Source organism: Aquarana catesbeiana, linkage group LG03 (assembly GCF_042186555.1).
Source record: "Aquarana catesbeiana isolate 2022-GZ linkage group LG03, ASM4218655v1, whole genome shotgun sequence".
In the NCBI taxonomy this organism is placed as follows: domain Eukaryota; kingdom Metazoa; phylum Chordata; class Amphibia; order Anura; family Ranidae; genus Aquarana; species Aquarana catesbeiana.
The window spans coordinates 96,066,028-96,093,262 of NC_133326.1; the positions used below are offsets into that span (position 1 = coordinate 96,066,028).

The 27,235-nt window shown below is 40.8% G+C and overlaps 1 protein-coding gene across 3 annotated transcripts in view; it reads right to left on the reverse strand.

Annotated features, from left to right (window-relative positions):
• TARS3 (threonyl-tRNA synthetase 3) overlaps window positions 1-27,235 on the reverse strand; it is a 100,226-nt gene that overhangs the window by 33,375 nt on the left and 39,616 nt on the right. The window contains exons 2-16 of one of the 3 annotated variants that reach the window (XM_073618842.1): window positions 26,479-26,553; window positions 24,553-24,717; window positions 24,262-24,444; window positions 23,207-23,308; window positions 15,747-15,937; window positions 13,508-13,631; window positions 11,612-11,733; window positions 10,096-10,213; window positions 9,560-9,624; window positions 8,486-8,564; window positions 6,397-6,543; window positions 4,511-4,609; window positions 2,329-2,495; window positions 1,916-2,078; window positions 57-194 (exon numbers count right to left, since the gene is read on the reverse strand). In XM_073618842.1, the coding sequence (XP_073474943.1) occupies window positions 57-194; window positions 1,916-2,078; window positions 2,329-2,495; window positions 4,511-4,609; window positions 6,397-6,543; window positions 8,486-8,564; window positions 9,560-9,624; window positions 10,096-10,213; window positions 11,612-11,733; window positions 13,508-13,631; window positions 15,747-15,937; window positions 23,207-23,308; window positions 24,262-24,444; window positions 24,553-24,717; window positions 26,479-26,553 (1,938 nt within the window). The remainder of the gene's footprint in view (window positions 1-56; window positions 195-1,915; window positions 2,079-2,328; window positions 2,496-4,510; window positions 4,610-6,396; window positions 6,544-8,485; window positions 8,565-9,559; window positions 9,625-10,095; window positions 10,214-11,611; window positions 11,734-13,507; window positions 13,632-15,746; window positions 15,938-23,206; window positions 23,309-24,261; window positions 24,445-24,552; window positions 24,718-26,478; window positions 26,554-27,235) is intronic. The other 2 variants (XM_073618843.1, XM_073618844.1) reach the window with 2 other exon arrangements.

Genomic DNA, 27,235 nt, shown 5'->3' on the forward strand with positions numbered 1-27,235 from the left:
GAAGGACAGCTGATAAGGCAGCGTTATTAGTGGAGAAAAAAACCAAAAATAAAGACCTTTTCAGCATGATTCCACATTTCTATTTCTCCAAGGTAGTTTTCAGGCCTGGTTGAAAGGTGAAGTTGGAAGGTAAAGCCAAATACGGCATATACAGACTGTAAGAACTGCAAACATCCCTTTATTTCCTCTTCTATCTACAAAGAAAGCATACAGAATGATCACTGTGTCAACACCAATGAGTATATAAAAGCGGTCTACATCAGACTAATCCTTTAGGAGCAAGTGTGTACAAGGCACATGCTTAATTGTATAGGTGTCCATGTACAATTCATTATTTTATAGGGAATTTATGCATTAAATTTACAAATACATCCAGAAGTACATGGTTGATGTAGTGCCCTCTTCTGGTTAGGTTGCCAGATAAATTTAGTTGCAGTGAATAGAGCAGTGATTATCTAGGTCTGCTCAGGATTTCCTGAGCTGAGAGTTTGATTACTCTCACCTGCCTCTGAAAGAAGTGTCTGGACTCTAGAGCAAAGACCCAGGAGCTTCAAATAATCAGTTGAATATTTATCATGCCCCAGTTAATCCCTGGAAGGAGACATCCAAAAGGTGGCAGAGGAAGCGATAAATGTGCGGGAGGCCTGAACAGATTGTTCTTTCCTCTTCATGGAGGTTCCAGTTCTTCCTGAGGGGGGGCTTTGGTCCCTGGCAGATAGACAGAGAGACAAGAAACTACAGTCTGGGCCACAGCTGCTGGGCTGAGGGCCTGGAGATGAATGCCTGAGGATTACATTGGCTGGAGGGCACTGCACTAAAGTCCTGGGTCTGGAGAAGGTACTTGTTATCTCCCTCACTGAGGATCTACCTTAGGAGGCTGGGTGGCAGACAGCTCCTGGGACACTGAGTAAAGACCTTGTTGGGGACTGATAGCTGTGCGAGTGCTAAACGGGAACTGAGTGCCAGAAGTGGCTTTGTGGACTGCTGCTGTAGGGTACTATTTATACTCACCATTCCCTGCTACCTCCAGAAAAGCTTTTGGAAGATTAGAGAAGTTTGTCCTTCTATCATTGCCACTAATCGTTTTGGAGTATCCTGTAGCCCTAAAGCCCTCTCCTGTTAAAGCTGTTTAGGAATAAATACTAAAAAGACATCCCCGTCTGAGCCTGAGATGTTGGTGTGCGAGAGACTGAGCTTGTATAACTGGCAGCTTCTGTACCACTTGGGAGAACCTTTCTATTCTCAGTAGTCCCTCGGGGGGTAGAATGTGTGAGCGCTACATTATAATTAGTGGTAGGACGTGGCTTCAAAGAGGCTGCAGGAGTAAAAGAAAATACTTGAACATGGACCTTCATGGCACGATTACCAGTGATTTTTTAAATTAATACCGTGGAATTAAACACAATTGAAAATTACAACCTGTTAAAAAACTTATGAGATTTTAGAAATTGGGTTTACATATACTTTCAATCAGGGCACTTTTTCCTGACTTGCATAGGTTGAAGCAAAAATATTTATTTAAAAACACAGAAAAGTGACTTACTGGGCATTTCTAAAGTATTTCGAAATGATCAATTGTCATATTGTGGCCTTACTGTGCCCCTCCGTAGCTAGGATTGCAAGCTTTGTAAGCCTAGCCAAGAGGTCAGAAAGGGCTACCGTTCCCACTGCTGCTGTTGTCCCACTATGCTCTTGAACAGCTGCAGGAGGTGGTCTGTCCAACCTTGTTGTTGGTCAAAGCACGTAGGAAGATGGGACAAAGTACTACATGTACTTAGTTCCCTTTGGGGCAGAACACTGACAAAGATTGAAGTGAGGTTTCTCCTTTAATTTCCTCCTATTCCCATCATACAATACTATTTCCTGGAATTATGCTATTAACATAGAAGACAAACAGAGGGACTGATTTTTTTACCTGTTCCATTGTGCAAAATATATGTGCATCATCCTGCTGGAATCGACGGACTCTGGTCAGCCCAGTTAACGTTCCAGATAACTCATTACGATGTAGTACACCAAAATCTGCAAACCGTAAAGGCAACTCTCTCCATGAGCGAGGACGATGGCCAAACATAAGACTGCAACAAAGTTAACAAATAATTTGGACCTATACACAATCACGCAAAATATCCCTTATAAAGCAATATTTACTGGTAATAAACTGCTTCTACAGTGCCAGTTTATTACCATAAGTCTACTAGTATTTTTCTGGAGTTAAAATATATACATAAATCTTGACAAAAAATTTTTAACCACCATAAAAATATAAAAAGGAAGGATCTTGTGAAAATAGCAAGTCTTTCAAGATAAATTATATTATCAGTTTACCAGTGTCCTGGACAGTTCATTGGCTTAAGGGCAAAGGTTTCCTTCTCAACCTCGAAGGAGAACATGTTCTCGCTGTAATGCTGCCAGTGACCAGAGGCTTCCCACAGCTTGCTGTTGTAGAGGTTAGGTGTTGCCACTTCTGTAAAGTTCCGATTTTGGTATTCTTCCTGTGACAAAGGTGTATATTTTTTGTGTTAAAAACAACACTCGTTTTACATAAATGCTTTCTTTGACAGGAATGTACCTCTTAAGCTTGCCATACACTGATCTAAATTTGTCTGGTTCAGCAGGGACCTGAAGAATATGGGATTCCTCAATGCTCCTACTTTTTGTGGATGGAGGGGGGGGGGGGGGGGCGATATGGCCAGTTTTACAAAAGTTTTAATAACATCCATTGGATAAATACAGAAGCCTGTCAGGGGGTTGGTGGGCTGCCTATGGCAGATGCTTTATCTGGGGACTTTCCGGTCTTAGTGCCGCCCCTGCACATGTGCCGTCTGAGGTAGCCAGCTCATGGTAGGAATGTCCCTGGAGAAATATATCAAGTTTTGGAAAAGCATCAGATCAGAAGAAGTTTGAAACAAAGCTGTCATATTGTAAAGCAGTGTTTCTCAACACCAGTCCTCAAGGCGCCCCAACAGGTCATGTTTTCAGGCTTACCATTATTTTGCACAGGTGATTTGATCAGTTTCACTGCCTTAGTAATTACCACAGCTGTTTCATCTGAAGGAATAGTGTATAGTACACTTAAGAGTACCAACAAGTCACTGGACAACTACACTTTTGGGATCATCTTGTAAATGGCAATCAAGGGCTCTCCCTGGTTGGAAATTCTGAAAACATGAAATTACAGGGAAAAACTACACACACAAAAGTGTTATTTTTAACTATGGTATTGCTCACTTTATTGGTCATGGGCTTATTTAATTTTACTTTTTTAGACTTATAATCCTCAAATTATGTTTTAGATGCAAGTGTGCACCCATGTCAATAGCTTTGCAAAGCAATTTGTTCCTTCCTTTCAGACTGTATCTCTCTAATTGCAAAATTCCTAGAAACCTTACGAAGTGGTAGATGATGGGGCTAAGGAAGGGATTCTCCCTTCTGACCCATACAGCTGTTTGTGTAAGCTGTTCCTCAGCTATCGAGCTATCTATTCTGGTCGCAACTCAATAAAGTAGGTGCAACACGTTTCTGGCGGTAAGGCTTCAGTTGAATGTGATGCGCCAAATTCATGCAACATTCGTGACAATTTCATAAATAGCATTTGAGAAATTCATCAAGTTCTAAATGATGAGACAGTAGTATTATGGCTCTAAACAAAAAAATGTCCATTTTAAAGTTTGTATTCCAGGGCTATGTAGCTTTAAATAAACCCCACCCCCCTTAATTTTTGCAAAAAATGAAGATTTGTTATGTTATACGGAACATTTAGAAATGTTAATTTTGCCATAGTCCCACCGCGAAAGATGTAACTCTTGTTTGGACTTCCTCCTGATAAATTTCAGGGTAAATTTCATGGTTACCTCTGCTTGCTGGTCACAGAAGTTGCGACTGAGGTTTGGTAATGTTAGTACTGTGCTGCTCACTGAGGGAGCAAAGCCCTTCCTCTACTAAGATAGCCCCACAAAGATAAGGTGCAGAGCAAGACATAGCAAGTCAGTAATGGGGAAAAGATCAGATGCAGAAAATCTACATGCAATACTGGTTCCTAGAGCCTACATATAATACAAGTCCTTTGCCTTTTTAATTCTTGACACCTTTTTCTATATAGTATTGATATTTTTTATTAAGATGAACATACATATAGACTGTTATGATTTCAATCTAACAAGAATTATATACTGAGTTTCCCTGAAGAAGTGGAGACACAGCTCTGCGAAACACATTGATGCAGAGCAATCCAATGAACTTGAATAATACTTTGCTGTAAACAAGTACCATTTATCAACCCTAGCTCTGTGTTATTGATTACACATTGCAATATGTTTTTATATTTTTCTATGTGATTTTATTCATGTTTGTACAATACATAAAATTCTTTAATCAAATATTGGGCTCAGCACAGTGACAACCTTATATCCTTTAAAGTTCTAATCCCTACGGGAGTCAATCTCCTTCCATATTGTTTCTTTGTCCTCTGCCTATTATCTGCCTAGAAAGAAAGAATTGCTGTACTCACCCTGATGAATTCAATTAAAGTATTATATATGTGAGCTCCACGAGGCAGGAAAAAGCAGCTACCTGGACTTAAATCATGGAAGAAAAAGAGTTCCTGGTCCTAGAATACAAACAAAGCACAGCACACACCATCAGAATATTTAAAAGAGAACAAAAAGAAATCTCTAGTGAAGGAAAACATTGAGAATGCCATTGCTAAGCTCTTCTGAAAATGCTGGTTGTCTGTCTGTCATGGTGAAGCAACAGGTTTGCAGACCGGTGTTCCTATTTTTATGGCTCTAATCAGCATACTGATTCTGGTTCAGTGACTTAGAAAGTATCCAAGTAAAAGGCAAGCAAATAGTATTTTATTAGCGTTCCCCAGCACAACCTTTATGGGGTAACCCTACCCCGGCACACCTTCGTTCCATCCCAGATCCACAGCTGTGGGCCGGGTATGGTATCACAACTCTGAATCACATCATGCCCCAGGGTACCTTACTGCAATTTGCGGACCTGAAGGCCAAATATGATTTACCAAACTGGATGGAATTCAGCTACCTGCAACTTAAACATGCCACTAGGGCTCAATTCCCCCGGCCAATTGTACTCAAAGCTGACCCCATAGAAGAGCTCCTGGCCCCTCGGGACCTAACCAAACCTCTTTCTACTCTATATGGTGCATTACTGGGTAATGATTCCCCCAAAATAGAACAATTATGGGAAAAGTGGCACAGTGACATCCCCTCACTGGACAGGGAGGGATAGGAGTATTGCTTGGAATATGACCCCAAATTAGTTATCTTCTCTAGAGACAAACTTATACAGGTAAAATTCCTGCATAGAATATACTATACACCCTAAAGACTTCATAGAATGTTCCCAGACAAAGACCCTGAGTGTCCCAGATGCAAAGCGCATATAGGAACCTTTTTCCATATGTTCTGGCACTGTCCCATCATCTCCACCTACTGGACGAAGATCTTTGGGGAAATAAATTCCAGACTGCAAATATCCCTTCCAATGTCACCTGAGCTAGCCCTACTGGGGGTTCATGATGACGAGCAACGTTCTCATCATTTAAAATTGCTAATCTCATACCTTCTCTTTTACGCTAAAAAAGAAATACTTCTCAAATGGATTCTACCGGACCTCCCCTCTATCTCCTCCTGGAAGGCACTGATTATAGCTGCCCTACCTATGCATAGGTTCACTTATATCAACAGAGGATGCCAGTGGAAATATGATAAAGTTTGGGCCCCATGGACCGCTGACTAATTAAGTGGGGAGGACCACATATCCTAATATGAGTAATTGTTGATATATGCTACTAGATACCTGCTTAGATTGTACCTACTGAGTATACCTGCTGTTCTGATTGTGAACTCTTGCTGCGCACTGTCCTTTCAGACTTGTATGTGCATAATGCTATTTCATGTAATGCTATGTACTGTACCAATGGTTATGCTGTTTATTTAACCTACATGACAATAAAGCACCTTTGTAAAAAAAAAAAAAAATAGTATTTTTATTATTGATGGTTAGCAATTGCAGTGCCTACATTTCTCTAAATACATTTTTTTTTTACACAAATAAAAGTTGGGTAATACAATTTATTTTGTAAGCCTAATTTCACACAATTTTTGACCATTTATTAGTAAATGGTCTTTTAGTAAAAAGACCCAAAACAAATAGATATATTCCTGGCTGCTATAAACAAGTAGTAAAAATCTGGTTGCTATGCATTATTGGAACTTTGCACATTATGCTCTAATAAATTACCTTCACTTACATTAAGCTGAATGATATTACCTATTTTTGCTCTCTATTCTGCTTCATACTGACTAATAAAAGTTGATACATTTACTACGGAGGTGTTTTTTATTTTAGAGAATATACATTACCAACCTTCCCAATCTTTCTGTGATCTCTGTTCTTGGCCTCTTCCTGGAACTGCTCCCATTGTTTCATCAGCTTGTTATCAGGGAATGATATTCCATATATTCTCTGCAGAGTCTCCATGTCAGCTTTTCCTTCCCAGTATGTAGAAGAATTCTGAAACATGAATTATTCTTTTATAGTAGTAACACCAACATTACTGGCACTGCTATGTGGATCAGTAATGTGCCATTTTCTAGTGTCAATGAGGTGCAGAAGATAGATATAGGTCATCACTGGGCAATCATACTTCCATATATGACATGGACAGATGAGAATATGATATCAACTTATTTTAGGGCCCCGTTCACACTTGCAAATTACCTGCAGGAGACTAAGGGGGCTTCCCCTGTGATTACTGTATCTGCAGGCAGGAAGTCCCATTCAAAGCAATGGCAGGTGGACAGCGCCCACAGCTACTCGCAGCCAAGAGATATGAGCTTATTCTACCATCTTCTTTTAACCAGAACAAATAACTCTTTAACTGTTTCTATATAAAATAACCACCACTAATTTAGTACTGCATATTGTTACAAATCTATGCGTTGGATACTGGATTTTTTGTTGCATTTCTGGCTAGAGACCAAAGAACTGGATCACTATGAAAGTAACTCCAGGAATTTTCTTAAATGTGATCGATATTTTCTTTCAAAGGTTATACTTGGCAATGTAAAAGTGTAGTGCTTTGTTTGTGTACATATACAAACTGTTTTTTCCCAAAGTTACATAGTTAGTCAGGTTGAAAAAAAGACAAGTCCATCTAGTTCAACCAATAAAGAAAAAAAAAAAAATTTTTACATACAATCCCATACCCACAGTGGATCCCGTGGAAGGCGAAAAACCCGGTAAAGCTCGATCCAATTTGCTACAGCAGTAGAAAAAAAATTCCTTCCTCATCCCCCGAGAGGCAATCGAATATTCCCTGGATCAACTTTACCTATACAGTAAATGTTAGTACCCAGTTATATTATATACATTTAGAATTAAATCCAGGCCTTTTTTAAAGCAATCTACTGAGCTGGCCAGAACCACCTCTGGAGGGAGTCTAGACCACATTTTCACAGCTCTAACTGTGAAGAAACCATTCCATATTTGAAGATGTGCCCCCTTGTCCTTTGTGATGACCTTGGGGCTATAACCCCAAATTTGGGCTCCATAGCCCCGAGTCTCTAGGATGACCAGAGCGGGTGCTGAAGCAGAGAGGGGGGGGGGGGGCAGTTCCACACACTGGCAGGTGTCAGATTTAATTTGAATCACCAGGTGCCCGCCGCCAAAGTCCCGCCTCCTGGTATGGCTCCTTTGATAGAACGCACACATGACCAATGCTTGGACATGTGCTGCCTATCATAGGTGGGAGCCTTATGTGACAGCGGGCACCCGGCGATTCAAATTAAAGCTGACACAGCGGGAGAGAGACACCAGTCTGTGTGATGATCTGACCGGCTCTCCTCTTCCTCTCTGATCCCTGGCACAGGTGAGGAGGATGTGGGCACTGGTGAGGCTGCATTACTGGGCACTGGTGAGGCTGCATTGCTGGGCACAGGTTAGGCTGCATTGCTGGGGACTGGTGAGCCCTGCATTTTTTATGTAGTACACTCCTGAGCCCTGGGGCTCTCTGGGGATCCTGATGTAATGAGGGGGACTCTTTGGGGACCCTGCTGTAATGAGGGGGGCTCTTTGGGGACCCTGCTGTAATGAGGAGGGCTCTTTGGGGAACCTGATGTAATGAGGAGGGCTCTTTGGGGAACCTGATGTAATGAGGAGGGCTCTTTGGGGACCCTGATGTAATGAGGAGGGCTCTTTGGGGACCCTGATGTAAGGGGGGATCTGCACACATATGTAATGATTATATACACATGCACACACGTATATCGTATACATGTGTATGCCTGCCCAAGTGTATGCCTTTATTTACTTTGCTGCTATGGGCTCTAGCCCCAGATCCTTTGTAGACCTAGCAACGCCCTTGTATAGAGGGTTCTTCCATCTGCAGCACTGGCTTAAAAACATTGATTTTGTTTGGACACTGCCACATGCCGAGGTCCTTGCAGTCAATTACCTTGTATACTTTTAGGGCTTTAATCTTCCCTGTGTGTCTCACATGTGGCCCTCTACACAGATCAATTAGTGGACCACACCTGGATGGGATGATAAAAATAATTGCCAGCAAATTATTTAACTAATTTATTGTTTATATACATTTCAACATATTATATAATGATACCAGCTCGGTATTCTATATGGCCAAACATTTGTGGACACCTGACCATCACACCTCTATTTATTGGTCATCCAAAACCAAGGGCTGAATTAACCCTTTGATGTTCTAATAGCTGCCACAATTCTGGGAAGGCTTTCCACAAGATTCTGGAGTGTGTTTGTGGGAATTTGTTACCATTCAGCTAAAAGAGCATTTGTGGGATCTGTTCCTGATCTTTGATGGGACGACCTGGCTCACAATTAGCATTCCAATTAATTGGATCTAACTTTGTTTATCTGTATTCAGTAATTTGATGGGACGTCCACATGCATTTGGCCATATTGTGTATATAGCAGTACATGCCAGTAACCAAGTGATAGAATGTCAGACACAAATAGATTGTTCACATTGCAGGGGAAGTTGCCGTTTTCATGGACATTTTATTACATAGCTAGGTGAAATATGTGAAGCTTTGCTAACTTCCATCACCCAATCATGTGCAAGCAAAAATACTGTTCTTTCTTAAATTTCCCTTGCATGTGATTGGATATTCTTTGCAAAGTGAAATGATACCCCAATTCACTAAGCTCTGGGGAAAAGTCACTTGCAAAGGGCAACATCCTTGTAAAGTGAACGGCACATTTGCCTTAGTAAATCAACCTCAAAAGACTTTGGTTATTAAATCTAATGGTTCACTCAACATAGCATACAAAATTTAATTAAAGGGTCAGTCCACACAAAAAGATGTGTCAGTTTATGGCATAATGTTGGCAGGGTAAATCATTTATCAGTTACTTTTATCTCTTTGTGGTAAAGTCTATTTCAACAGACTTCCCAGCTCCATGCATCTGCCTTTGTTACGGAGAGGGTCTTTCTTTCCCCACTGGATGTTTATTTTACATGACCAAAATGCAGCAAAAAAAATCTGATCACCTGTAAACAGTCGTTGTTGGCGTATCAACCTTTTCATTCAAAATTCGGCACTTGAATTTGTTATACTAGAAAAATAAAAAATATTAAGTGTGTATAAAAAGGAATATAATGTAAGTGGTTATTGATTTCAAATACAAATGTCCTTTGAGGCCTCGTTCACACTTGCATATAGGGCCAAGTACAGTTTCCCGCAGGAGACTTAGCGGGGCTTCCGCGAACAAACTGTGTCTAGGGCTGATCAACTGCAGGTAATCGCTGCTTGTTTGATTACATGTAAATGGCTGCAGCTGCTGTCAGCATCGGCAGCTGTTCGCAGGAACCCCCATCGTGTCTCCTGCTGGGAATTGTAGACGGGCGCCATATGCAAGTGTGAATGAGCTTACCTTAACTGATATAATGTCAGACACCTGCGATACAGGAATAACGATTCTAAGCAAAGACATAGTGCTCATAAACAGTATTGAGGGATTACAGAAGGAGAATGGGAACCCTCATTAGTTGAAGTAATTTGTACATTAACATTCCACCTCCATTACCTTGAACATTTCTAATAGTATCTCTTTGCTGACTTCCAACCTTTCAAAGGGTTGTTTTTCCTTGATGATGGCTTTGCACATGTTTTCTAGGACAGGAAACTCGTTGCTGGATACCCCTCTAGAAAGATGAAAACACATCATTTTACAGTGTGCAAACCACCAGTTCGTGGTGCGTTATCATAGTCCCTACCCTGAGGAACATTGTTAAATATAATAATATACAATAGGGCATACCTAGCATATTACCATCCTGGGCAGATGTCTTTTTTTATTACACCCTCCTGCTCTGCACAACATTTTTAGTAATAATCTTGAAATTAAAGGAATAATAAAACAAAAGAAATGCAGACAGGACAAATTGAGCTGTCCCCCAAAAATCAGGGTAGAAGTGCCCCCTTGCATTGGTGGTCACTGTAGGAAGATCAGTTTGCCATTGCTCACTGCTCATGAAACATCTAGCAACCTCAGGAGGAACCTTGGTTAACAAAAGGCAGAGATAGAGCCAGTTTTTTTATTGCCATCTGTGTCCATATTGGGGAGATTTCCCCCTCACCTTTTGTCAGGCCAGGAAGTGATAGGTAATCTTCCCAACTGGGACACACACAGATATTTTTAATTATTCTCTAATCTGTCCAAAACAAAATCACTAGTGGGAATGACTATGAACAGGGCTGCTGTTCGAAAACAAAAGGCCCCATACAGACAACCTGACAAAGGGTCCCATATAACCAATGCTTCAGTTATGAACACAGTGAGTGATCGGTACCGATCACTCATTGTGTTCATTCAGGAAAGGAAGGGGCGCTGGGCAGCAGGGGGAAATGTTTGGTGCACAGGGAGGGTTATCAATGTAGCGGGGGAGGGGGGGGGGCAATTACTGGATCCTATACCCTGTGGGGCTCTCTCTTTCAGCTGCTGCAGAGAGAGACATAGGAGGGGATTTTTTCCAGTAATTGCCCCCCACCATGTCGATAACCCACCCACATCCAATTCCCTCTGCTTGCCTGGGCCTCCTTGTTGGCCCGGGCCCCATACAGGAGGATCAGTGGTACCCCCTTAGCCATGGCCCTGAATAGGATATGCAGCCAATATCTATTCTGGTAATTGATCTTTGAAATTCCAACTGTGCTATGATTACATCTGCTAGAGAACAGTCATCATGTAACATTTTTGATTTGATGATGGCTCAGGGACTAAGCTCCTGCATCTTACATATGTGTCATCTTAACATTTACATACATAGGAAAAAAAAATCTATCCATAATCTATATGGATACGACTCATTATGTGCGTTTATATCAAAGCTCAAGACCAGTGGACTTTTGTCTAATATGAAACTAGGATCCGCACAAATAAAATATTGTAGGATGCAATGAAAATGGTTAGTATAAGGCCACGTTGTACTTTATAGTCACTATTTTTACATTCAGAAACCTTTAAAATATACAATAATGTCACACAAACCATTGTGACTCTTCAAGAACCAAAAAGGTCCCACATGCAGAACTAAAAGTACCTGTCTTCTAGGAACATATCATAATAAAAGCCATTTTCAATGGGTGGCCCATAGCACAGACAGCCTCCATAGTAATCCTCCATAGTCTCCCCAAGAATGTGAGCACTAGAGTGCCAGTAGACCTACAGAGAGAAAGGCCTTCTCATTATAAAAGAGTTATACAGACAGACGAGTCAGATGTATGGCTATAAAACTTTGGTCTTTCATAAACCTACAAGCTATAGAACTTAGAATAACACAATCAAAACTACAAAAATAGTTGGAGTGGAAGAATGCGGCAATAACTTTGTTTCCTTCAGTATTGCAGTGACAGATTGATAGGTGAAGGTCAAACATTGAAAGAAACTATAATTGTTCCAGGTCAATTTTTTATTTTTTAAACTGATGCTTTAGTACATAAATATATTCTTTTTTGCAAAAAATACATACATTAGGAATTAACAAAATATTCCTAAGACATTACTGACTGCTTATAGGCTCACGCTATCTAAAGAAAACTCTAGATGGCACCATATGAAGGAAGGGAAAGTTAAAGCTGAACTGCAGGATAAGCATATATTGTCCAAAGTTAAAAGTAAAGTCATCCTACTTGAATCTTGGTGCGTTGTGTGAAACTTGCATCTCTGCAGGATGTTCCTCTACTAAGACCAGTCACTGCTGCACTCACTACTTGTTCAGGGTGACTAGTCTTGTATCCACCCCCTGTCTAATATTTGCAGGCAGCCTGTAGTGGGAGGGCCTGCTGGATTCCTACTACAACAAGGTAATATGGGAATACCGGCAAGCCTTTTCACAGGTTCGGTACCTTAGAGATTTTGTGAACAACTTTGCATGGTCTGTAATGATTCCCACTTGAGAAGGTGATAACATTTTGATTAACGCAGGCGAGTACATGAGCATTAGAAGTAAACAACATGCTATCCGTCACTATTTATTTTTCCAGTGAATAAAATGGGAAAATGTACTAAATAGCAGAAAAAAAGCTAAAATTCTAGCAGGCAGTAGCCCATACCAATAAAGGCGTTAATTGTTTTACTGATTTGGCTATAAAATAGACAGAATTTGGATTGTTAGCAACAAGCTACTGCACTTTGCACACAAAGAGTAATTCTCTTGTTGAGAAAAAAACATTCCCCTCTGGGCGATCTATGTACATTGCAGGGATTTTAACAAACTTGGCTGCATATTTCTGTCTTTTGTTACCTATTCTGAAGAAATAGTTGTTTGTCTGTCTAGCTCCATGTGCAAAGTGAATGTGAATGGGCCTGATTTTTTTTCATTACTGCAGCTCATCATCAGCTGCTGCACTTGCAGGGTTCTAATGAGGAAAGTGGTAGGGTCTGCATCCCTTTAGATGTGATTAACCCTTTGGGAGTATCTTACCAAAAATAAAATTGTTGTTGCAGAGGTTAACGAAAATCAGATTTTTATTTTAGTGCAGACTCTGGGGAAAATCAGTGAGCTAATCACAGACGCAGGAAATGACATTTCAGAGGAGGCCTTCCATACAGCATCTGTGTACAGAACGCCTCCAGGTTACCATATTGCATTGAATTTTAGAAAAAAATTTACAATGCTGCAGATTGAAAAGGAAAGGCAATTTTAATAATGTTATCCTACAATATGACTTGTGTCACAATTGTATACGCTATATAATTTTTTTCTCAGGAAAATGGAGCAATCCTTTAAGTAACGAAGAGTCCAGTGCTTCCTTGGTTGTGCTCATCTCCAGGCATGAAATAGAAATCTGAAAGCTCAACTGGACAAGCACAAACAATTCTATATAGAGTGCTGCATGCACATTATGATTGATGTTTAAAAAAAAAAAGAAAAAAAAAAAAGAAAAAAAAAACTTTTGCAGTAGAAGTTCCTACTTCCCAAAGCCATTTCACTTACAGCTTGAGCTTCTTCATTGTCAAATGTCAGCAGCTCTAAAGTGCAGTCTCCCTCCAGTGGACGATCAAGGTCCCACAGTTCATCATTCACTTTGGCTATTATGGTGTTTTCTGCCAAGCCGCGACTATAAAAAGAGGAAAAAAAAAAGACAAACATATTTTTTTACTTTGGAAACCTAGGAGGCCATAGCTATGTTGTCAACTAGTTTTATTTTTGTGTAAAAAACATCAATTAATTCACAATGAAACACCTAAACCCCCTCTTTCCTTGGTCCAGATTGTAACTCCCTTCTAAGATTCTCTAGTAACAGCATCATAGACTTTCATAGTTTCACTGTGGCATTTTGCTGTTAGGCACTCAATTTTGATACAGGATGTTTTAATGACATACAGACAATAGATTAAACACTGCTACAATTGCTATTGACAGCGATTTGTAACGATCAATTTCATCGTTCGATTCCCTGGGATTTGTTAACGCTTTGAGTTGTGCTCTGTTACAGATTACTCCTTCAGTGATCTGAAGCCAAGTGTAGCAATTGCTGCAACATGTCATAGAAAGCACTAGAAGGGATTGCCGACATTTTTTGCTATCATGTCAAAATGCCACAATATTTTAGCAACAGATCACTTTAAAGTTCACTGTTAACTGCACATTATTGGTCCCAAATCTAGGAAACAACCAAATCCTGCTCCTGTAATATATTGGCAGTTGAGTCCAACTTGAAAAGTTCTGATGCATTGGTATATGGTACCTTCCTAGATCGCCCACTATGTAGCTGGGTATCAACCACTGTGCTTTAGAGTTTGCGCACAACTGGGAACTTTTTTGCACATTTGGTGGCTCTGCTCAGTAGCATGGGAATTTTGGGAGAAGAGTTTCAGATGAGCTCTGAACCAATAGACGCCTCCATCCCCTTAGCTAAAAATGTTGTCTCAAACCCCTAGAGAGAGCACAGATTAATTTATTTATGGAACACATTAATCCAGTTTAACATATCTACTTGCCCTCTGGAAGTATTACCCCTCCCCCCCCCCCCCCCCCGTAAATCATGCCATTTTTTTGCGATATGGCACTGTATATTTTAACTGACAATTGTATGGGCATGCAATGCTGTACCCAATTGAAATTTATGCAATTTTTTCCCACAAAAAGAGCTTTCTTTTGGTGGTACTTGATCACCTCTGGTTTTTTATTATTGGGGCTATAAACAGACAATTAAAACAAAAAAAACAAAACAAAACAAACCACAATATTTATTTTCTGCTATAGAACATATCCAATAAATACATTTCTTCATAAATTTAGGCCAATATATATTCTGCTACATATTTATGTTAAAAAAAATATTGATTGGTTTTCGGTAAAAGTTATAGCGTCTACAAACTATGGGATATATACTGGAATTTTTATTAATTTTTTTATACTAGTTAGGGCGGCGATGAGTGACTTATAGTGGGACTGCGATATTGCGGCGGACATTCTGACACTGAGACTTTTGACACTTTGTGGGAACCAGTGACACTAATACAGTGATCAGTGCTAAAAAAAATATACACTGTCACTGTACTAATGACTAATGACACTGGCTGGGAAGGGGTTAATCAAAGGGTTAAATGTGTGCCTAACCAGTGTTTGTGTGTGGTTATTACTAGGGGATGTGATTGGTTTTCGTTCCCGCCTCTCTTCTCGATGATCATCAGGTGCTGGCGGACATCCATTGGCCGGCACCCACTGACTGCCTTCCGCGTCCCCTACCTGGAAATACGGCCTCCCTGTAGCAGTAAATCTGCTATGGGGCAGGCGGCAAGTGGAGAATAACATTATATATATATATATATATATATATATATATTTATATTTATAGTGTGTGTGTGTGTGTGTGTGTGTGTGTGTGTGTGTGTGTGTATGTGTTGAACCAAGCTAGACATGATAATCCTAAAGTTTTTTTTTTTTGATGAATGGTAAATTCTAATGGAGCTAATGTGCCGCAAAACTTAAGCCTGGTCTATTGACAAGAATGGCAGAGTCAACACAACATGCTGCATGTTAGACATTAGGTGGGTAGCCAAAGGGCAGTAAAACCACTGCTCAGTCACTTACATTTACCACCTTAACCCCCCCCGCCTGTGTGAAAGAGGCACTACCACTAGAAAATGTGTCAAGCATCTTCCAGCGAAAGTATCAAATCAATGATAAATGGTGTGCATATTTGAGTAATATTTTGCTATTATCTTACCTGATTTCAGAAGCTACTTTATATGGCGTTGTCCTCCAGGATTCCCCATCAAGCACTCTTCCATCAGGCAGTGTTATCTTTATGGCTTTGCTCTGGTTTGCAACCCGCTCTGCAAGTAAGGCATCATGTTCCTTTCTTAAGGCATCATAGAGTTGTAGTCTGTCCTTTATAAATGCTGGTGCTGGACGAACCTACCATGAGAGATCACCAATCAATGCTCATATTTATAGTCCACAATTCACATGATATCAGGTCTAAGTATCAATGTCATAATGCATTAGAAGTCTTTTACTTCCTAGTGCTCCTAACACTCATCTCTAGACTCATAAGCCATCAGCCCCCAACTACATCCTGCTTAAATCATACAGATAGGACATCTATGGTCAATTAAAGAAGAACTAAAGGCAAACCTTTTTTTTTTTTGTTTTGGATAGAGTGTAAAGGGATTAGAAGCCTTGTCAGTTTTTATTGCTGTCTGTGCCCCCGTTGGGGAGATTCACCCTCTCTATTTGTCCTGTTTACCATCATCATGCAAAGTGAAAGGAAAAAAAATCCCAAATGTTAGTTTGTCCCCAGAAAAGTAAGAGAGGGGAAATCTTCCAATGGGGACACTAGTTCTGGTGACCTGGGGGTCCCCAAGGAAATGGCACAGCGCTAAATCACACTGCTAACTAAAGAGGATCTTCACTGCATCTGAGCACCAAACACACTAAATTTAAATTCATTTTTAATCATCACAGCTATGTCACACATCTCAGGAGGCAGTGTGCTGAATTCCACCATGTGTAGACACATTGCAGGTCCCTGCCAGAAAGCTGGCAGAGCTCTTGTAGCATGTCTGCACATTGAGGGGGGATCTGGTGCATGTGCAGACATCCTGAGGTTCTCTGCCATGTTTATGGGATTGGCAGTGATCCACAACGTGTTAGCTCATGCATCAGATCTCCCTTCAAGATGGCGGCACCAGAAGCTGAACAGAGCACGGAGAACATCACTTGCAAGGAGACAACACAGGAATCCATTGACTAGTATGGATGGGTTTATTTTTATGTTTTTACGCAGTGATTGTTATATTTATTTAAATACCTTGGATGAAGTTCCTCTTTAAATGGATACACATATTGATAGATTATGATCAACCTAATCAGTTTTACGTTGTTTTATATAGTCTAAAAAACAAGAAGATAAAACACACACAAAAGACTAAACATTCCTGGCCACTTGACATTGTATTATTTGGCATAATGGGCAGTTGCTTGGCTTTGTGTCCTTGACGTTCATTCAAGTCCAAAAAAAGTGCATGTGACTGCATTGCAGTAGGTAAAATCATCGGATCAGAGAGGAGAGGTCTATTAGCACTGTTGACCATAACAGAAAAAAAAAGAAAGAAACACATCATAAAACAGATTGTGGTCAGTTGAAATGACTTTCCCAAAAGCACATAAAAGACTAATTAGTATTTGCAGAATTCAACATCAGGTTCTGTTTTTACTTTCTGTTGTAAATAAGGCATTTAAGACACATTGGGATATGTGTTATTTTATTTTTTTTCACACATTAGTGTGTGCTTTTACAGTAACAACAGATCAATGCTCATTTTGCATGTACTTGCTGTGTTTTCCTGCATGCGTTTTGTATGTAAAAAAAAAAAAAAAAAAAAAAATCTGTTCTCTGCTATTTATAGGCTACATTCATAGGTGTGCGCAGGAGGTGTGCCAGGTGTGCCTGGGCACACCCTAATCACTCTGTGCAGTGCTGACTCCCCAGGCATCCCTCTTCTCTCCTCTCCCCTTGGCTGCTGCGGGGGATGTTTCAGGATGGAGAGCAGGAGAAAGGGCTAGTCATTATGTCATTTACTGGCCCCTTCCTTTGCTAATTGAATGCAGTGAACACACTCACTCACTGTGTTTATTTACAAACTGAAGCATAGTAAACAATGCTTTAGTGTGTCTGAGCTTTGGGGTGCACACCCTAATGCAATAGGCTGCGCACATCTTTGGCTACATTATGCATTTTATTATAATACTATTAAATTTCTCTTGACCTCAAAAGGCACATGTCAAAGCATAAAAGTGATACCAGTGTTTTCTATATAGAGCTGCACCGCAGTTCAAAGATGTGAATGACCTGAACTGACCGATACTGTACACATTTCTCTGATTTCCCAGCAATAGCTGTCAAAGTAGTAGTTATGTTAGAGATCCTGCCACCAACCTAAAAAAAGCTGCAGGCAAAAGCACAGAAAAGTAAAGTATTATGAGTGCTTACTTGCAGCGGTTTTTCTTTTCCAGAGATTTTTTTTTCGGTTTCAGTGTAAAAATACTAAAAACGTTTGACTACCACAGGAGAGTCAATTCCATAGTACAAACTCCCATTCCTCTATGCACATCATAGCCCTCTCCTTTTCTGGGAGTGTCTAATTATAATCTGTGCTGGCCCAGTTCCTCTGCCCCTCCCTTCACCTCTCTACATAAAACATTTAATGTAGCTGCTGGGGGAGGAGTGAAGAGGAATACTATAGAGTAGCCTTTCTCAAAACTTTTCTATCCAAGAGGAACCCCTTAAATAAATTGCAGGTTTTGGGGAACCCCTGCTAAAAGCATTGGAGGTCAGTGGGAAAAATGCTCCTTAACAACTTGACCTCTGGAAGATTTAACCCCCCCCCCCTTCATGGCCAGGCCATTTTTGTGATACAGCACTGCATTACTTTAACTGAAAATTGCGCGGTCGTGCGATGCTGTACCCAAATAAAATTTATGTCCCCCCCCACAAATAGAGCTCTCTTTTGGTGGTATTTGATCAACTCTGCGGCTTTTATTTTTTTGCGCTAAAAAACAAAAGACTGACTGTAAAAAAAAAAAAAAAAAAAATTTTACATATACATACACACTATATTATATATATATATATATATATATAAAAATTCCATCCCTTCCCTCCTGTCAGAATAGTGATCTGCTGTGTTTACATTGGCAGATCGCCATTCTGCCTCTCTGTCTAACAAATCGGCGGGTACTGTGCACCTCCCAATCGGCTACCGCTGTGCAGAAGGGAGCTGCTGGCGGTGCGTATGTGGGTCCCCTACCCGGAAGTGTCAGATCATGTATATATATATATATATATATATATATATATATATATATATATATATATATATATATATATATACATACATATATACATATATACACACACACACACACACACACACACACACACACACACGTGATCTGGTGTACGGGGTGGACCTGAAGCAGTTAAATTCATGGTCAGAATGCCATGCTTACAGACTGAAAATAAGATCACTAGTGTCATGCCCCTCCATTTGAAATTGTAAGCTCGACCAAGCAGGGTCCTCTGAGCCCTTTTGTATTGAATTATATTGTAACTGTACTCGTTAAAAGGGATTGTAAAACAACCCATTCAGTTTAAAATAGAAATGAAAGGCAAAAAACATTTGTGTATAGATATAAAAAAAAGCATTATAAATACTAGAGCTGCATGATTATTCATTAAAAAAAAAAAATTGTGATCTCAAACCTCCTCACAATCTTAGGCTGGGTTCACACTGCTGCGATGTCAGACATCACGTGATTTGCACCGCACTGCTGGATTAGCGCGGGTTCTCGCATCGCAGCATTGTGAACTGAGCCTTAATCCAAAATTTCCACGATTCATGTAACAAGTACAGAGCAGTTCTCTTCTCACAGCTGTCAAAGAAAAAAAAAAGGCAACATTTCTCAGCGCTGAGAGATAAAAATAAACATTGTATCATTTGGCTCTTTTAGATAAAAGGAATGAACTTCGGTCTGTAAATGAGGTCAGTTTAACCACTAATGCCCCGTACACACGGTCGGACTTTGTTCGGACATTCTGATAACAAAATCCTAGGATTTTTTCCGACGGATGTTGGCTCAAACTTGTCTTGCATACACACGGTCACACAAAGTTGTCGGAAAATCCGATCGTTCTGAACGCGGTGACGTAAAACACGTACGTCGGGACTATAAACGGGGCAGTGGCCAATAGCTTTAATCTCTTTATTTATTATGAGCATGCGTGGCACTTTGTCCGTCGGATTTGTGTACACACGATCGGAATTTCCGACAACGGATTTTGTTGTCGGAAAATTTTATATCCTGCTCTCAAACTTTGTGTGTCGGAAAATCCGATGGAAAATGTGTGATGGAGCCTACACACGGTCGGAATTTCCGACAACAAGGTCCTATCACACATTTTCCGTCGGAAAATCCAACCGTGTTCCACCCCAAAAAAAAAAAAAAAAAAATGCATAAAATGTGCCAAAAAAAAAAAAAAAATTTGGAAAATTATTTTTTTACTCACCTCTAAAAGCCTGTTGCTAAGGAGACCCTCATAGTCTGCCTCCTTCAGTGCCTGGGCTGGTGACATCACTTCCCCTCAGTGCAGGAAGGGCTCAGCTCTGCCCTCTCCCTCTTTTCAATCATATGGGACATGTGACAGGTCCCATATAATTGCGTGGCCAATCATGGCACGCGGTGCCGCTCGCTCATGCGCAGTGGGTGCCCGGCTGTGAAGCCACAGCCGAACGCCCACAGTTGCAATGTCGGCGACGCCGAACGGAGGGGGAGACGAGCAGGGCTTCCGATCCCCCGCATCGCTGGACCGTCGTACAGGTAAGTGTCCGATTATTAAAAGTCAGCAGCTGCAGTATTTGTAGCTGCTGACTTTTATTTTATTTTTTTAGTGGGAACTCCTCTTTAAAGTGGAGTTCCACACAAAAATGGAGCTTCCGCTTTTCGGAACCTTCCCCCCCTCCAGTGTCACATTTGGCACCTTTCAGGGGGAGGGGGGTGCAGATACCTGTCTAAGACAGGTATTTGCACCCACTTCCGGCATAGACTCCCATGGGAGTCTACGCCTCTTCCCGTCCCCCCGCGCTGTCTCCTGGGAAACACACAGCTCCCAGGAGAGAGCGGGGACCGACTCGCGCATGCGCAGTAGGGAACCGGGAAGTGAAGCCGCAACGCTTCACTTCCTGATTCCCTCACCTAGGATGGCGGCGGCAGCTGCCGAGAACCGAGCGGGTTCTCGGCGTCGCCTGCCGACATCGCTGGACCCTGGGACAGGTAAGTGGCCATGTATTAAGTCAGCAGCTGCAGTATTTGTAGCTGCTGGCTTTTAATATTTTTTTTTTTTGGCGGTGTGGGTGGACCCCCGCTTTAAAGACCAAGTCTTTTTCTGACACTCGTTGCATAGTTAAAATATGTATTTTTTGCTAGACAATTTACTTACAACCCCTAAATAATTATTTTAATTTTTTTTTTTTGAGCAGAGACCCTATAGAATAAAATGGCGGTCATTGCAATATTTTATGTCACACTGTATTTGGACAGCAGTTGTTCAAACACAATTTTTGGAAAAAAAATGCACTTCAATGAATAAAAAAAAATAAAAAAAATTATAAAATAAACAGTAGAGTTAGCCCAATATTTTAAGCAAAAAAAAAAAAAAAATCAAGATTCTCATTTTATCCAGAATCGTGTAGCTCTAATAAATACCTTTTCCCTCCTTTTTATAAGTGATCACATTCCCTCTGTTCTCAGCTGCATAAGAGCTGGGTGAGGAGAAACAGCAGCACACAGAGCTTCCCAGTGAATGGCTGTGCGGGGGAGAGGGGGGGTGTTTCTCAGGACAAGTCTGATCATTGAGTTTCCAGCACAGCTAGAGAACTGACTACGCCGTGCTCTCATGCCTAGTGTGGTCAGTTTTTTAAATATAGGAAAGCAGAGGGAATGGTAGGAACACCTGGGAATTTCACACACAGGAAGTAATGAAAAGAGAATAGGACACTTTTTCATACAAGTACATGGTACAGCAGGCACATATCAGGAATATGAAATGTTGGGTTTATGGATTCCTTAAGAATGGCTCTAGTGTCACTCGAGTGACAGCTCTGAATCTGTTGGGGTTACTGATATCTCACACACACGATGGGGACACCACCAGGGCCCATGGACATTCACACAAAGGGAGCTTTTACAGATAAATAATATGCATAAAATATAGATAGATAGATAGATATACTTTATTGTCATTGTACACATACAACAACATTTTTAAATATATTAAATACACATATAATCTTATAGAAAGATTTTGTTGAAACTAATGGTCTGGGTGCAGGTTCTATTTTAAAGGAAGAGCAAACATATTTTATAGGCATGAAAATTTACAGGTCAATGAATATTACATTGAAATGATCTTTCCGTATGGTGTAGAGCAACATTCTGTATCTGCTTAGTTTGGGTGATTATCATCAGTATGAACACAGGTCAGAGGGCTATGTACAGCAATTCATTTCAGTATTCTGTCATGTAAACATGCACAACAGTTTCTTATTGCCTTTGCTTTTCTGCAGAATGTCCTTACGCTGTACTACAGCAAACATCTAGTACCAGCGGGCCAATAAGGGAATCAAAAAGGGCACAGGCAATTTTATTTTTAATAGATATTTATTTTTATGTACAACTGTATCTTCCGTTGATCAAATACAAAACTTAAATGGTTTATTAATATATAAAAATGACAGACATGATGTGCCCTGACCTAGGTCAGCCAAGTGAAACATACATGTGTTGGCAACACCTACTGCTAGACCACGATGGAAAGCATTACAAATTAAAATTTTAATCTACATTAGACTTCCTATTCAAACAGATAGCATTGATGAGCGCTTTTGATACACGATTACAACAGTGATACAAAGCAAATAATGAATAAGAACAGGTGAAAAGAACACTAAGTAATTGCTGCTCAGTAACACACCTCAGCCTGAACATGCACTAGGCAATTTGGTGGCCTTTAATCAACCACAATCGCTTCCCAGTTTTCCCAAATGCAGTTGAAAAAAATGTTAGTGGTTGAAAGGCATCAAAACGGGCAGATATATGGTCAGCAAAAACAATCCAACAATAGGTCCTTGCCTAACCACTTCTGCCTAGCAGCACTAGGGTTGTTGGTTCAAATCCCAACCACGACACTACCTGCTTGGAGTTTGCATGTTCTCCCTGTTACTGCGTGGGTTTCCTCCCCGTACTCCGTCTTCCTCCCACATGCCAAAGACTGGTAGGTTAAGTGGCTCCTGTCTAAAATTGGCCCTAGTATGTGTATGTATGAGTGTAAGTTAGGGACCTTAGATTGCAAGCTTCTTGGAGGGCAGGGACTGATGTGATTGTACAATATATATGTGTAAAGCGCTGCGTAAACTGACGGCGCTATATAAAAACCCCATAATAATTACAATTATAAACTAACTAGTCTCATTGTAACCAATGTTCATCATCTAAAAAATGTTTCAATAGATCTTCTAGCAAGTGTGAAATCTTTTAAACCATGCAATGTTACTAAAACATCCCCACTGATCTTCATTTTTATATGCTGGGTTGGTCTTATAAACTGACGTTCAAACACACTCTTACCTCCTGATTGGCAGGATGGGTTCCTTTTCCTTTGGATCGCCCTTTGTTATCCTCTACTGGGATCTGACTTCTCTTCAGTAAAAGTAAGAACTTGTCTGGGGACTATAAATCAAAACAGAAAATTATGTGTTCAACTGCAATACAAATAAAACTGCAAAAAAAAAAAGAAAGAAAGAAGAAGTGCAACAATCCATGGCACACATACGGAGATCTAAGAATTTGACCCTTCGCTAACTAAGCGACATAGTGAAAATAGACCAACAAGGTGGTTGAATAAAAGTCAAATCAGTAGATGGACTCATATAGATCGAAATTTGGCTGGTCCCTGTTAACCTGGCCAAATTTCTAACCATGTATGGGCAGTTTAAATGTCTCAGTGACGTAATCAGAAGTGAAGGGGATTCTTCCCAACAGAGAAAGACAGCAGTTAAAAGCTGACAGGAGGTTCAAATCCTTCTGCACTCCACTTTAATACCAACTTGAAATAAAAGTACTTTCTACATAAATTAAACAAATGGAGGATACTTCTAGAGCAGGGGTCTCCAAACTTTTTAGACAAAGGGCCAGTTTACTGTTCTTCAGGCTTCAGGGGGGCCAGTGGTAGTTGGAAATGCTCCGGCATCAGTGCCCCATCATTGGTTTTAATAGGTGGAATAGTGCCCATCGATGGTGTCAGTTGAGGCAATGGTGCCCCATCAATGGTGTCAGTTGAGGCAATGGTGCCCCATCAATGGTGTCAGTTGAGGCAATGGTGCCCCATCAATGGTGTCAGTTGAGGCAATGGTGCCCCATCAATGGTGTCAGTTGAGGCAATGGTGCCCCATCAATGGTGTCAGTTGAGGCAATGGTGCCCCATCAATGGTGTCAGTTGAGGCAATGGTGCCCCATCAATGGTGTCAGTTGAGGCAATGGTGACACAAGCGCCAGATAAAGGCAAGCAAAGGGCCGAATTCGGGCCCCTGGGCCACAGCTTGGAGACCATTGTTCTAGAGTACTGCACTCAAAATGACAAATTCTTTTTATTTATTTATTTTTATTTGTGACTATATACTCACTGGGTTTTGAAACAGGACGGTCCATATGCTGTCTGATGACTTATAGTGTGACTCTTCAAAGTGTTCCAGCTGTTTGGGTAAATTGTGGTTTTTGACATTTTCTAATTGGCTGTGAGTTGCTTGCTCCCTTGTCTCCTCCAACCGATGTATGATGATTGTTGATGCAGGTTCCTTTACATCATCCTTAAAAATACATTTATATGAACAATAAAAGGAATGCAAAGGCAATATGGATAATAATGTTAAAACAAAAAGCGTAAAAGTATAGATAATAAATAATTAAATCCTTACCTTAAGTGGGAAAATGACCTTCCATGGCCTGTGTGTTGCATCACAATATTCCCGTGGATGAACAAGCTGAAGGAAACTTGGCTGTCCACTTTGAGTTCTCGATGTGGCCTGTGCTGCATGGTGACATCTCTGTGTTCCCACTTCCTGCGGTCTTGTCAGTCTTTCCTGCTCCATAGTCATTGTGCAAAAAAACAAACAAAAAGTAATCAGATTTACTTTCTACCCATTAGGAAATTACTACTGGCGATTATGAGAGTAATTCGTTTACAGTGAACCTGTGGCCAGGCTATGGACAGTTAGGTAGATTCCCATTCTCAACAAGCAGTTAAATAAGCTTTAAAACGAGCCCTCATTGACCTCAGTAGTTGCAGGTACTCTAGAGCAACTGATCCTCAAAGTTCACAGCAGAAACACTGACTTTCAAGGCAGCTCTTACAGCATGTTGGGTAGGTGTAGAGTGGTGTGGTAGGCAGCAAGAATAATAAGGTATTTATTTTTAATTTAGAGACACAAATGTTTTACCTTTCATCTCCATTTTGAATTGAATCATAATTCAATTGTTCAATTCTGCATCCTTCATCACCAATCACATTCATATTTCCTGGGCAAGTTTAAATTGGGTTGGTGGCTGTGAAAAACTTTAGTTTTTTTATTAGGTTTACTGTATGTGAGGGCATTGCCGGCCCAAGACATTGTGCTGCCTGGGTCCAAGAATGAAATGCTGCCCCCACAAAAAAATAAAGAAATAAAATAAAAAAGATGCCCACCAAAAGGCCCCCACATTCATTATCTTATATCATGATAAATAAAATTAGGTTTAGCAGGAAGTCAGATTTACATGCAACATCACCTTGTCTATATGCAAAATTATATGACATACCATTATGTTCAATTCCAAGGGGCGGGCTAGGGCAGTATAGGGGCAGGCAAGGATAGTATATAGGCAAGCTAGGGTAGTATAGGGGCAGACTAAGGCAGTATAGGGGCAGGCTAAGGCGGTATAGGGGCAGGCTAAGGCGGTATAGGGGCAGGCTAAGGCGGTATAGGGGCAGGCTAAGGCGGTATAGGGGCAGGCTAAGACAGTATAGGGGCAGTCTAGTATATAGACAGGCTAGGGCAGTATAGAGGTGGGCTAGGGTAGTCTAGGGGCAGGCAGAGCGGCCAGGGGGCAGTTGTCATCATGACACACAAAACTGCTGGAAAATCTTGGTTGTCAATTTGCTGGGTAAATAGAAGAGAAGGAGAGGTGGCTGTGGTTCAATTTCCTGCCCCTCCCAAAGTTCTGCCTGGGTCCAGTGGACCCACTGGGACCCATGGTAGGGCCGGCCCTGTGTGAGGGTCAGCAAGATGTTCCAGGGGTGTTCCAGCATCAGAAGCAGGATCACTAGATTATTGGCAAAGTGAACGCATGAAGATATAGCAGATTTTGGAGGAAAAACTTAAGTGCTAATGCTATGTTCCCTTTACGTGTCAAGGCTCCCTCTCCAATTCTGACGACAGTGTACCTTTTACAAAATAACATAAAATCCATTAAACATTGAGTTTATTAAACCAAAGACTTGTAACGAGAAAGTGCAGCATCACAGTGGAGTGAACATTGATTGAGGAGAACATGCAGGACTGACAAGGCACTTTTACTTTACAAGATGATTGCCTTTACACTAATTAGCTGGCAAACAGGCAGAATCCTTGTATTGTGATTGACAATTCACCAGCAAAGCTTTAGGGATTTGTGATCTCCCGGGTGCTGTCATAAATATTGATTCAGCCAACAAAATGGCTGCATCCTCTGCGTTAGCACAGACAACTAAAAATACAATGGTTTGTTATACACAAACTAGCAATGTTAGCATTTCCCATAAGGTCTATAACTAGAACACAAATACCTCCAGAAAGCCAAGACGTTAAAACATTGAAAGTACATACCTCCTGCTGTTGACATTTGGTTCCTTTGTTGACTTTCTTGTTCCGAGAAGCTAGATGTCCTTCTACTGTGGGGTTCTGTAAGAAATGGTCAGTATGTCAGTGAACAGGCTGTGGGCTTCTTAAAAAAAAAAAAAAAAAAATACTGAAAGAGTGCAAGATGAAGGTTAGACAAGCACAAGAAATTTAGAGAAGAAATATCCACGATAAAAGCAAACTCGCCATGCAGATTTGTTAAACTTTTATTAATTATACAACCGCAGAATCCCAGCACTTCCATTGCACACGGACATTCATGGAGACAGGCAGCTATGATTGTATTTCACCGCTCATGAAAATGCAATAGCAAACTACACCTTGGGACACTATTCCTCTCACTGATACATGAGATGCTATTCTGCCAACTGACACCAACATTGGGGCACTATTCCTCCCAATGATACCAACGAAGATGCACTATTCCTCCTCCTAATACCAAATGTGGCGATGTTTACACCCAGGAAAACTTCCACTTCTGCTGGCCACAGTCCGACCTCCCTAAAGTCTGAAGGACAATAAAATGGCCCTTTGTTTAGAAAGTTTTAAGGCCCCCAATTTATGAGATTTCAAATGAATTTTGAACGTGGATGCTACGGATACACATGCTTTTCACTGGGTTTGTACAACGTTTCTTAACCCCTTCCCCCACCTCCTGGTCCTTTAAGAGGTTCTAAATGCCGAGAGGCGGAGGTGGGCATTGTCATCATGCGACCACTTTGAT